The 13,331-nt window shown below is 41.8% G+C and overlaps 1 protein-coding gene across 1 annotated transcript in view; it reads right to left on the bottom strand.

Annotated features, from left to right (window-relative positions):
• Positions 1–369: 369 nt before the first annotated feature.
• Grm5 (glutamate metabotropic receptor 5) overlaps positions 370–13,331 on the bottom strand; it is a 370,074-nt gene continuing 357,112 nt past the window's right edge. Inside the window, 1 exon segment of the mRNA XM_038314030.1 lies at positions 370–1,258. Within this exon segment, the coding sequence (XP_038169958.1) occupies positions 370–1,258 (889 nt within the window).

The following is a 13,331-nucleotide window of genomic DNA, read 5'->3' as shown; positions in this document are numbered from 1 at the left end:
TGCTTATTAACTCCACTTTTCACGGTCCCGGGTGCTGCTCCACACTGTTGGTGCCTCCGCCCAAAGCACTTGGTATTGTAACTGCTTCAACCAATCCTGGTCAGCCAGCACTCTCAAAATAGAAGCAGTGTTTCTTAAAAGCCCATGTTTTTCTAAGGCCACTAGAAGATAATCTGCCAGAAGATGTGTGGTTGGTGTCGTCATCGGTTGTTGTGAACTAGCACTGTTGAGCTCGTGTCTCCACTGTGTGTGCCCTTGGCATCATCCACCTCAGGGACTCTGTTGGGGTGGCTCTGGGTGTCGCTGCGCCCATGTGTGACACGGAGGTCTGCTGCTGCTCATGCCGATCCCAGGGAAGTTTTCAGTGGTTCACAACGACGAGGAACTCTGCGTGTAATCTCTGATGATGAGAGTGTCATATTTGGGAGATGATGGGATGCAGAGGGCTGATTCGGAGACCGGCGAGTTTGGGGTGGTGCTCCCCGAGTCCACCGAGTCCCTGAAGGGCGATGGCGGAGTGAGGGCTACCAGCTCCTCCAGGTCGGGTTTGCCTGGTGTGGCCTCAGCTCCTGCAGGAGTCTCCTGGGCAGGTGATGCCCCTGTCGTCTGCTGAGCTCCTCCAGTCACCTCGATGGCCGGCAGTGGCTGGATATCCGCGAAAGTCGTCATGGTCGTGGGCAGCTGGATCTCTGTGGGGATCAGGTATGACGAGCAGATAGGGGCACCGGCTGGCCCGGGCGCCGCCGCAGTGGACAGCATCATGGAGTTGAGCTCCGTGATGTTGGCGGTGAAACGTGTCACCACGCTGCTGATCTGCTCCATGAGCGAGCCCTGGGAGGAGCTGCTGCGGGCTGCGGTTTCCGAATGCAGTGAGGGCGCGTCGTCGTCAGTGCGGCCCGCTGAGCCCGCGAGGTGGCTCAGAGTGCTGATGGGCGACGGAGAGCGCGGCCTGGCAGCTGCTGGGAAGCGTTCCTCAGTCTCCACCACGTCGTACAGAGCCTTGGGGCCCGCATCAGGAGGCTCCGGGCCACTTGCCACCGCGCATCCAGCGCCGCCACCAGCGCCTGCCGCCCCAGGGCCAGAGCTGCCAGCCCCTGCACCTGGCCCGCGGCTCTCTGTGCTCTTGGGGAAGGGTTTGATGACCGCTGTCTGATTGGGATTCTCTTTCTTGTTAATGTGGACCGACAGCCGCTGCCACAGGTGTTGGCCCCGGCTGCTCTTTTCGTTTTGGGCCCATGTCACCGATTTTCCATTGGAGCTGCAGAGAGAAGAGAGTGGAGAAGTGACTCAGCATGCGCCCTAGCAGGCTTCCATGTGGCTTCCCCACTGGTGGGAGGTGATGGGGACCTGAGCAGGAAGGACACTCTGTAATCTTTGAAGAGACGACCCAACAGAACCGTATGGGAAGAGATGTGTTTGAATTAAAGGATGCTTTAGCAGCCTTTCATTTGTACTATTACAGCGAAGGTTTTAAGTATTTGGATAAAGGACCATTTGTCAGCATTCTGCAGCAATGCTTTGCGCTGCAAATACAGATGTGGAGGTTGGCACCATGGTGTTGTGTGTAGAAATGCCTGGCACAGAGCCGCAGGCTTCTTAGGGTTAGCAGCCTACAGATGGAAGCATTAATTAAACCAAGACCTCAACTCACCAGCAGTTAGGAGAGGGAGGGAAAGGTGAAAGAGTCGGGATTACCAAGAAGCAGACAGTGGCTCCAGCTCAGCTTTAATTTTGCAGGTGGGCATAGATCCCTAGGAATTGCTGCGTGAACGCTTGATTTTGAACATGGTTTTATTTAGTCTGGCTTGTCTGCTGGAAAATACAAGTTTAATGAACACACATGCAATTTTCTAATTAATTAAATGTTTCTACACCACAGGAGTCCTTCTTAGAAGTTTGTTTTAGGCCTGCAAGTTGAATAATAATTCCATCAGAGGAAGGTGTGGTGTTTTGCCTTGAGCACCTAGCACTGCGATCTACAATTAGGGTCTTGGTGAGCAACCCCTTGCTGCCAGGAGGTTCTGAAAGCCTTCTGCGGTCTTTCCTCTCTCAGGCTGCCCCGGTGCTCTGAAAGCTACTCTGACAAAGATGGTGGCGATGATGCCTGGACTTCGGAATCTGTACCCTTCTGTCAAAATGGCAGGCAGCCACCAGACTGTAGGGCATCCATCAGAAACATGTTGGTGGCAGCAGATTTTGTATGCCTTGCAAGGATAACTCATGGGGGCATCCTTTTGTGAATCCCCATGAAGGTAAATTGAACATGGGAGGACATCTGTCACCATTGCCCAGTATGTGTTAAGGAATGAAAATTTCTCTCTCAAGCAGTGGTTATCACTAAACTTAATTGGAGTAACTAAAATGAATTGTTTATAAGACTCGTCAATGGAATATATTTTAAATACCACGTGTGCCCTGGGGAAATTCTGATATTCTGCATTGGGCCTAAGCATCAATTCGTATTAGAAGAATATTGTCCCAGGTCTTTCCCACTAACGTGACTCTGCATGATGTGCTTCATAAGCTGAGACACCCTGATGGAAACCAGTTCTCGTTTTCTGGGTTCCTCTTAATTCTCAGGCCTCCTTGATGGAAGGCAAAGGTGATTGTTGTCAGGCACAGACACTTTGAGGTTCTTTGCTTACTCTTGCTAGAGAAACTGAGCTAAGACCCTTCTCTGATGCCAGACCAGCTTTTCCACAGCTTCCTCAGCAAGGTTCTGCTTGGCTCTTTCTTATTCTGCTTCATCGCCCCTTTGCCCTTTGCAGTTTCCCCTTCTCTGCTCCTTCACATGAACCCACATTCTGTTTGATGATTTCAACATATTGCAACCTGGTATTCTCTAGAGCTCAGCATGTGGTGTCCCCCACCCCACCGCTCTTCTGGTAAGACTGGATGAGTCGCTCCTGAGTTTGAAGATAGCTGTACGTCTGTAGCCGCAGAGGGGGTGATGACACATGCTCGGCTTTCCATCGAACAGCCTCGGTACTCAGAGTTCCACTTTGCATTAACCTGACTTGGAGTTCATAGTGCATTACTCTTTTCTTCCCGAGTACCCACTGACTTCTGCAGCACAGCACAGAGTAATTGCCCAGGTTATTTATGGGATATGATTCGGATGGATGGCTGTCAACTAGTCCCACTTTCTGCTACCAGCAGCCTAAGAAACAGACATTTGGAGAGGGGTAATTAGACTTTCAGGTCACTGCACCCCTTTTAAACAAAGCATGGGTTAGAAACCAGAAGTGACTGGACCAGTTCTTCTAAGTGTTACCCTAGGGATTCTTTGGCTTCTAGTAGGAAGGTCATACAAACATCTGCTTTTAAAAGTCTCTCTCTCTCTCTCTCTCTCTCTCTCTCTCTCTCTCTCTCTCTCTCTCTCTCTCTGTCTGTCTGTCTGTCTGTGTGTCTCTCTCTTTCTCTCTCTTTGTCTGTCTGTCTGTCTCTCTCCCTCCCTCCCTCCCTCTGTCTCTCCCTTCTCCCTCTCTCATACACACCACACCACACACACATGCTCATACTCTCTCTCCCTCTCTTCCTCGCTCTCCTTGTCTCTGGCTTTCAGTTACTGTGACAGACTACACCATCTATGTTAACATCGGCAGTCTTTTCCTTCACACATAGTCATGCTGTGAGATAGTATATCAGAAAAACTTTGAGGAAATGTGTAAGAAAATCATCCTAAAAGGGGAGGGGGGAGAATTACCAACACAATATGACTAGACATAGAAGATAGCCAAGCAGTAGAGTCCAATCATGAATGAGCCCTTCTTTCCCTCCGAAACATGAACACCATTTTGTCCCCTAGAAAAAAGGAATTTGTTAAGAAAGAAAAGCTACTGACATAGTCTGTTTCTTTGTTGAATGTAGTTACCATGAAGGCAACAGCCTTAACCACTCTGTTCTATGACAGGAGCACTCGGGAGGCAGAGGCAGGCGGATCTCTGTGAGTTCAAGGCCAGCCTGGTCTACAAGAGCTAGTTCCAGGACAGGCTCTAAAAAAGCTGCAGAGAAACCCTGTCTCGAAAAACCAAAAAAAAAAAAAAAAAAAAAAAAATAAGCAATTATTTAATAAGATTCTTCAGCTAACAGGTCCAGTGTTTGCAGTCATGTAAGTAACAATAGAGAAGAGATCTTAAAACCTGGGTTTAATTCTGGATCTGCCATTCTGAGATGCTTGGGATACATATATTAAAAAAAAATCCTATACCTCAGCAAGAAGCTGTTCGCTCATTTGGTAAAAGTTATCTTGAGTCTTAAATGAGACAATGCAGGTTAAATGGTGTGGTAAGGACTTGGTGTCTCTTGCTCCATGTGACCACACCATGCCAGAAAAGAAATCTGTATTTAGTGGGTTCAAAGAAAAGAGAATCCCAGGGAAAGTAAAAGTTTGTAATTCTATAAAGTTTTCCCAGCTGTTTCTTCTTTGTCTGATTGGAGCTCCAAAGTCCTGTGACCAAACCCACACTGAAGTTTATCATCCTACACAGTTTTCTAGGGGGATCACGTTCATTCCTCTTTCTTCCTGGCAGCTCTCATTGCCTTCTCTACTGCTGTCTTGTTTTTCCGCTCTTGCTTGAGCACATCTTGTCTTCCCTCCCCTGATCTGTACCCCTGCAATTAATCAATTAACTTCTTCCTTCCTTCCTTCCTTCCTTCCTTCCTTCCTTCCTTCCTTCCTTCCTTCCTTTCTTCCTCCCTTCCTCCTTCCCTCCCCTCCCTCCCTCCCTCCCTCCTTCCTTCCCTCCCTCCTTCCTTCCCTCACTCCCTCCCTCCTTCCTTCCTATCTTCCTTCATTCCTCCCTCCCTCCCTCCCTCCTTCCCTCCCTCCCTCCCTCCTTCCTGCCTTCCTTCCTTCATTTCTCCGCCCCTCCGCCCCTCCGCCCCTCCGTCCCTCCGTCCCTCCGTCCCTCCGTCCCTCCCTCCCTCCCTCCCCGCTTTCTTCTGTCTTGTTTCAGCTTAATTGTCTTATAAAAAACATCTTTACACTCAAACCCCCCTCAGTTGGATTTTCATAACCCCAGCATTAGGCATGTAAGGACTCGGCCTTATATCTTCCTCATCTTCTGGGTAGCATGCCTTAAAGGCACAGACAGTTTGCTCCCTGTCATTCTCACACCATCTAGTGAATTGTATAGAGTATGAATATTGCTTAAGTTATTTAAAACATGTTTATATTTTTACTTGTTTCAACTACATTGTAAACATTGAGTCTTAGTAAAATTCAATTCTTTTGTTTTCAGGTTATTTATTTTGTAGTATGTACAAAGACATTTTATTAACTAAGCATAAAAGTATATCTTGATGTCTATAATGAAAATAGCAATCAATTTTTTGTAACTCATATATATGTATGCACGTGCACACACACACACACACACACACACACACACACACACACTGATTTTACTGAATCATCTCAGTGGTGAAAGTTTACGGAGAAAGGAGAGAGTCTGGGCAATGGGAAAGAGATAGGACTCAGATTCTGCTTCTGTGATCTTGACAGACCAACTACTTAAGATCTTTCCTTACCAGCAAAGAGTAGGAGAATAAACATCCACTTACATTACTTCTAGGAGGGACCCAGACGATCGCTTGGCATTCAACCAAGTATCACACCTCTGCAAATATAGAGGGCTATTCATTATCTACATGAAGGAAGATATATTGATTACTTCATGAGAAGCTTTGTTTCAGCTGCAGGATTATATCTTTGGTCTAGTGGACAGAGGTAAGAAAAAGGCAAGGGGATTTTTCCTTACTTGTCTGGAGCTTTTAACCTTTTCCCAGTACAAGTACTGAATTTCAAAAGAGAAGTGAAAGAGGAAGGGGCAGGATAAGACAGTCCCTCCAGTTGGGGAGAGGGGAAAATATCACTTCTTGTTCATTTGAAGAGCATTAATCCTTTTCAAAGTATATATTGTAGTATTTAACATCTCCCCTTTATGGCAATTTTCTCTTTATTGTGGAAAGAAAAAAATGTAATGTTATTTGAGAGAGAGTTATCATTGACTGGTTGATTCCTGTTGTTTACATTACAGGACTGCCAAAATGGTACATTTTACTTGGATTTTCAACAGTTGTTCTTCGCTCCTGTGTAGGACACTTACATAATTCATTCATTGCAACAGGCTCTCCTGTCTCCCTATTCATCACTCTATCTGAGGAAATTGGAGCATCTTGCCCCAGCATGTCAGCATTAGGCAACATACATCAGAGTTTGACCAACACAAGAGGCTGTAGAATATATAATGTTTCTGTTAATATTAAAGGCAGCTGAACAATCTACGTGGTTTTGTCCCTTTCCAGGGCTAATTGAGGGTTGTGGTATGATAAAGGGAAGCATATAAGCATTATAATTTTCATTTTATTAAATTAAAAAACCTTAACTTTTTTTTTCATTGAATGGTTTATTAGAGCCTTACTAACTTATGGTATTTCAGGACATAAAAAATAATCAAATTTATTCCCTAAAAGATATTTCTTTAAAATGGTGTTCACAAATGAACCTCCTTGTTTGTATATTTTGATTTTGAGGTTAGTCAGAAGGGAGCTGTACTGTCATTATGTGCTGCCTAAGATAAAAATATTTATAAAAACATAAGACACTTGAAGTATCCTTAGCTAATGATGCCTTTAGAATTATATCAGAAAATAGTAGACTAATGAAAGAATTAATAAAGTCTAACACAAGCAGAAAATCTGAAATCGTACTTACATTGTTTGAAAAAACTTTTGTTAATATACTTTACTGTCTGTTTTTCTTGAACTACAAACTGCTAAAGAAAAATAAGAGGTTAACATTTTTATATTCAAACTTTTCTGAAGTAGGCAAAAAATTGAGCTTTGCTTAAAAGTTGACATCTTGATTTTGAAAATTACATTAAGAAACACACTATATAATCTATAAAATGGAGGCATGATCTATATAAGGTCCCTCAATTATAGCATAAATGTATGTAAAAACTATCTTGGTGAGAGAAACTTTTTGACACCTCTGGTGATGTATGCATTAGAGACTTATTCAGAGAAAACACTTAACTGTAAGGAAATGAAGTCAAGGACTTAATTACCAAACACAGATGGCAAACAAAAATGACAGCATCTTCTATGTGCCTAGTGCTGTATAAAGGGCTTTTAGGGAAGATCATCTGGTTGTCAGGGTGAGCAGGATCAATGCCATTATAGGCCTTTTAAAAGATGGCAAATTCAGTGAGATTAGGTTGCTCACCCTCTGTAGTTGGAGATAATAAATGTCCATATGAGACAAATGCCACATCATGACTTACAGTTTCACTATCAATGCCCATGACCACTAAACAAACACACAGACAGTCAAACACAGACACACAGACATAGACACAGATACACACAGGCACACAAACAGATCTCTCTCTCTCTCTCTCTCTCTCTCTCTCTCTCTCTCTCTCTCTCACACACACACACACACACACACACACACACACACATTAATGTTACCTTTCCTTATTTTATGGAAGAAAAACTTTAGGTAGGGTTTGGAGATAGCTTGTGCTTTAAGTAGGTAAGGTTAATCATTTGATTTATATTGTTTTACCATATGCCTCAGTACTTCTTAGTCATATTGTTGCTCCGAGAAGCAAGGAAGCTCCTCCACACCATGCTGGTCATTAATCCCAATTGCATCAGTTGGCCAGACACCAACCTTAGCCAGGGATAATGACTAGATGCATTGATGAAGGCACTCAAAGCCAACACCCATGCATGTTAATATTATGTGGAGTTTTCAATTTTTATTCATGTTTTAAAACAATAAAACTACTTTTCTTGGCAATTCTCTCTGACTAATTTTTGTAATTTCAACCAACAGTGCGTGTTTTAATTGTATGAGTAATCTACAGTCAGGCTATCTTAGAATTTTTGGTATTTGAAGAACTATTGGGACTTGGGTTTTAAAGAGAATGGCCCCATAGAAGACTGTGTACTATTGTTCTGTTAAAGGAACACAGCAATAAAATGACTCCTAATGACTTATGCTACGTCCATTGATCAGTGCCTTGCTCAGCCATCACCAGCAAAGCGTCTTATTTTTGCGGCAGATGGGAACTAACACAGAGACAGATAACTGGACGATGTGTAGAGAATGAGAGATTTTGGAGTACTCATTTCTAAATAGAATTTCTTCATCCAACTTCTTCAAGCAGAGCTCAGGGGTTATGTGCAGAAGAGCAGGCAGAAAGACGAGAAGGTTCCCAGGGGATGGATGACTCTAAAGAAGCAGTGTCTTCCAGACATAAGAGAGCTGATACATTTATGACTCACAGAGATGGAGGTAGGACTCACAGAGCCTGTTGGGTTCAAATCAGATGGGATCTCCGTGCTGACAGAAGAAAGTGACCATGCGCTCTCACACCTAAACAAGAAGCTATCTGAAATTTAGACATCCTACAAAGGAAAAAAAATTCTCCAATGGAGTCTTACAGGGTGTATGAACCATATTTCACTTTTGGCTTTATGCCCAGGATTATATAGCCAACACAAAATGAACTCAATAGTATTTTTGTAGACATTTTTGGTCTCATATTTCTGTGTTTGGGCATTTAAACAATATTTTTTACATTTTGCCTGCATATTTTAGTTTCCAAATTTGTGTTTTTATGGGGATTTTGTACGTGTTTTGTGTGTGTGTGTGTTTCCTTGCTTTATTTTTGCTTTTTTTTTAAAGACAAAGAGAAAGAAACTGAATGGAGCTGAGTGAGTGGGGATAAAAAGGGAGGAGGATGGGAGAGGGGAATCATGACCAGAATAGATTGTCTTAATTTTTTTAAATAAAAATCTCAAAGAATAAAATAAGTAGAAATGGGAGTGTTCCTTCAGAGACTCATGCATTTTGATACTTGGTCCTCAGTTGATGAAATTTGGGGGGAAGAATTAGAAGATGGGGCGTTGTTGGAGGAGGTGTGTTCCAGAAGCAGGCTTAGGTTTCAAAAATCCATGCCATTTTCATTTAAGTTTCTCTGCCTCATGCTTGTGGCTCAGACGCAAGCTCTCAACTGCTGCTCCTGCCTGCTGCTATGCTTTCTGCCCTGATGGTCATGAACTTTAACCCTCTGGAACCATGAGTCCAAAATTAAATGCTTTCTTTTCTAAGTTGCTTTGGTGGTGATGCTTTATTGTAGAAATATAAACCCTAAGACAAAAGGCAATAGAAGCTAGATGGTATCTTTACAAGTGGTTCTCAATTGTCAATGCTTTTGATTTTTTAAAAATTTTATTATTGTTTTTATTGAACTATATTTTTTCTCTGCTCCTCTCTCTTCCTTCCCCTTCTCCTTCTGCGCTCTCCCATGGTCTCCATGTTCCCAATTTATTCAGGAGATCTTGTCTTTTTTTACTTTCCATGTAGATTAGATACATGTATGTCTCTCTTAGGATCCTTTCTGTTGTCTATGTTCCCTGGGATTATGAATTGTAGGCTGGATTTTCTTTGCTCTATGTCTAAAAGCCACTTTTGAGTGGGTACATATGATATTTGTCTTTCTGGGTCTGGGTTACTTCACTCAATATGATGTTTTCTAGATCCATTCATTTTCCTGCAAATTTCAAGATGTCATTATTTTTTCTGCTGTGTAATACTCCAATTGTATAAATTATTATTTTCCTTATCCATTCTTTGGTCAAGGGGCATTTAGGTTGTTTCCAGGGGTTTTGGCTATGACAAACAATTCTTCTATGAACATAATTGAGCACATGACCTTGTGGTACAATTGAGCATTTTTTGGGTATGTACACAAAAGTGGTATTGCTTGGTCTTGAGGTAGGTTGTTTATTATTTTTTTTTTTTGAGAAATCGCCATACTGATATCCAAAGGGGCTGTACCAGCTTGCACTCCCACCAAAAATGGAGTAGTGTTCCATTTACCCCAATGCTTTTGATTTTGTAGATGAGAATTATTAACAAGTAAGACATTTTTCAAAGGTGACAGAGAAATTAAACCAAGTGAAAATATAGATACAAAAGATGGCTATCAGTATTTAGTTACAATATTTTGTCAGAGATGAGTTGTTTTTTCCATTTCCCAAAACTTTATAATGAGAGGGAAGATGGGAGGTGGGAGGCGATGAAGGGCAAAGACAGTGAGGAATTGTGGGGCCTAAGGACGGTCTCAATTTGCAGAGCTTTGATACGGGATAGATAACAAAGAATTCAAAACTTCACAGGACAGAGAAGACATTGCCAGCAGCATTGGTCAGAGAAAGCCACATTCCCACAATGGATGGAAGACATCCAGGCTTCAGTGAGTGACGAACATAATGAAATGTCACAAGAGTCAAAGACTTTGCTCTTCATCAAGGAAGCACAATCCAAATTTCAGAAACCAACACAGAATGTTCAAGAGATAGCCAATGGTCTTATATGACTATGTGGGGATGGGGTAGCAGTCAAAGCTTCAAAAGGCAGAATTTGGACCATTTTATCTGCTATAAGAATTCGGTGTGGGCAACTCCCACTTATTCTTCTACTAGGAAAGTCTAAATTATCTAATCTGTATATTTGATCTTCTTCTTCTAGGTTATTTGACTTTAGGCACAATTATCTAGTATCTTCTTGAATATACCTTTCCCCTCTTTCTTCCACTATTTGAATAACCAACTAATAATTTGCTTTGGGCTTTTCATTGTCTGCAATAGATACATGGTCTAGCATAGACCAATTGTAGTCTCCATACTTGACTAATAAATGAACAGAGAAAGAAACACTCGTGGTCCATTTCTCTTCTATTCCTCTTTGATAGAAGTCTAAATTGTTCAACGCTATGTATTTGATCTTCTTTTTTTCTAGACTGTTTGACTTTAGGCACCCTTATCTACTGTCTTCTTGAACCTTCTTCACTGCTGCACTCATCGTTGGTGTTTCAAATTTAGCACCATTAAACCTCATTTTTTAAAAAGTGAATTGGTCCCTTAGAGATTGAAGAACAGAGAGGTGACTTAGGTTAAACAGTGTTAAGAGGTAGTTTTGATATTGTAGGACTACCGCGCCATGATGCTAAGGTATAAATGAGCGCGAAAAGAGTGGAAATGGAATGGAATGAACCAGTGGGAAAACTGGGGGGGGGGGACACATTTGCTTCCGCCCATTGGGCTTTTCTTCTTAACATAAGAAGACTTAAGGAAAAAAAAAGTTGCTACTGAAAATAAAATGTCTCCAGGAATGATTTGCAATCAAAGTGAGCGTTAATGCATTCTAAAGGCTAGAAACTTTAAGTAACATGGATAAAAAAAATCCACCAAGGTGCTTATTGCTTATTTGACAGAGGAATCTATTCCACCATGCATAATGCAAAAATCCTTTCTGTCAGTTCCTATGATGTGGATTTTTCTCCTTTCCTTACTATGGGTGGCTATATCTTTCTATGACAATTGCCTCAAAGATTATTTCTTCTCAGGGCTTTAATCTCTAACAAAATTCTCAGAGAAGAACCACTTTGTCATAATATCTGTGGTTTAACAGAAGCCTTATTTAAGAGGAAGCCTGTTCAGAAGTTGTTAAAGTACCCGATGCTACCGGTACCACCACAGCTGCACCCAAGATCCCTTAAAGAGTCAGTACCTCAAAGTAAAAAGTGCCATTGAGTTTGTGCAAAAGTTTGGCATCCTGTTGAGCCATTGCAGTTTTCTTACTTAAATTAATTGCTTTCTTTTGACCTATCATGATTCACTTACTAGCTCTGAAATCTGAAACCTAAGCGACAGATCACCACGACATGTATGCCCTAAGTTTTGTGCCAGGTATCCCAACTCAGGTTAGAAGGGAGTTTAGTTTTGTGTATGTTTTGCCAAAATTCGAAATGATTTCTTTTTCAGAATCACTACCAAACTCACATTGCAAATGAGTAAAGAAAAAACAAACAACAAACAAACAAACAAACAAAACAAAAATACAGTTGTTTATAATTGTGGGCTGGCCAGGGAACTCAGCTTTATTAGAAACCATGCATAAAACCCAGGATCGGGGTTGGCAATCAAGTCCTGAGAGAGTAATATTTCCTTTCAATAGAACTTCACTCCTCATGAATTGCTTTTACTGTGACATCATATTTGACCTTCACAGCAGCTGGGTGTCCTATCACTTTCCTACCTGGGCCTATTATTTGCAGGTTAGCTCCCATGCTGCATCTAGAGCATCCCCAGAGCAGGAGCTGTGTGCATGTCTCGTGCTTAGAATGGGACCAGGTGCCAAATTGCAGGCTGAGTGAGTTAGTGAGATGAGGCGAATTATACAACCCTAAGTGCTCAGCATACACAGGTGTCATTACTGACGCTAGGAAAACTCAGGTGTATGAATCATAAGGAAATTGCCGAAGTCAAAGTGACTGAAAGGACATTATGCCAAATGTCTGGGGAAGGCAAGGCATCATAGTGAAAAGCTGTTAGGTGTGGAAATTTCATCTCATATGTTTTAGAATTTACTGTATGTATAAGGCATCCTGTTTTGTGTATAAGCAATGAGCCAACATCTTAAAACCAAACTATTCTGAAGTTTGAACTGGTTTATGACGAAATGATGGATTCAAATTTCAGAATACTCAGCTTCACTGTCTAGTTTCGGCTCACCTTTCAAGGGTCCCTACCTAAGAGGCAATTGCAAGAGTTTATTCATAGTATAAAGGGAGACTAAAAGCAGAAAGTGCTCTACAAAATCCAGCACTCACTTGACATCATTATAGTTTTAGCTTCCTGACTGTAAAGCAACTGTCTTCTTTTTTCTGCTTGACTTGTTTCCTCAGAAAGTATTTGAATTTGTTTCTCCCTTATTATAGGAACTAAGGAACTACAGAAGGTATTGTCTCAAAATATATGCTATATATTTGTATAACTACAATGACATAAAAATCATGTAATATATGTAGAATTGGGTGGGGAAGGGAAGAAGAGGTAGAGAGAGAGAGATAGAAAGAGACAGCGATACAGAGAGAGATAAAGACAAGTGAGAGAGACAGAAATAGAGCAAGAAAGACAAAAAAGAACATTTGCAAGGAATATATTGATCCAAAGACAGAAGTCAAACAAGATTTTTTGATCAGCTCCTTCCTTTCTCAAGCAAATAGGGTACTGGGCAAGGCCACTGATCAGCCACGAAAACATGAATGTCACAGATTCTACACATCCCTGCAGCTATTTTGCATAATTCCTCTTATAAGCTGACATGCTAGGGTCAAATAAGTTAAAGTAGCACGAATTCCTGCAGCTTCTCTAGTCTTCATGTCAGGTTTTAGTGAGAATCTGAGAAAGGTACAAGTTTGTAGCTTGTAGTGGTGGCTGGTTATCATGACCTCCCCTGCTTTTCC

Source organism: Arvicola amphibius, chromosome 12 (genome assembly GCF_903992535.2).
Source record: "Arvicola amphibius chromosome 12, mArvAmp1.2, whole genome shotgun sequence".
In the NCBI taxonomy this organism is placed as follows: Eukaryota; Metazoa; Chordata; class Mammalia; order Rodentia; family Cricetidae; genus Arvicola; species Arvicola amphibius.
This window is presented reverse-complemented; position numbering and strand designations above follow the sequence as displayed.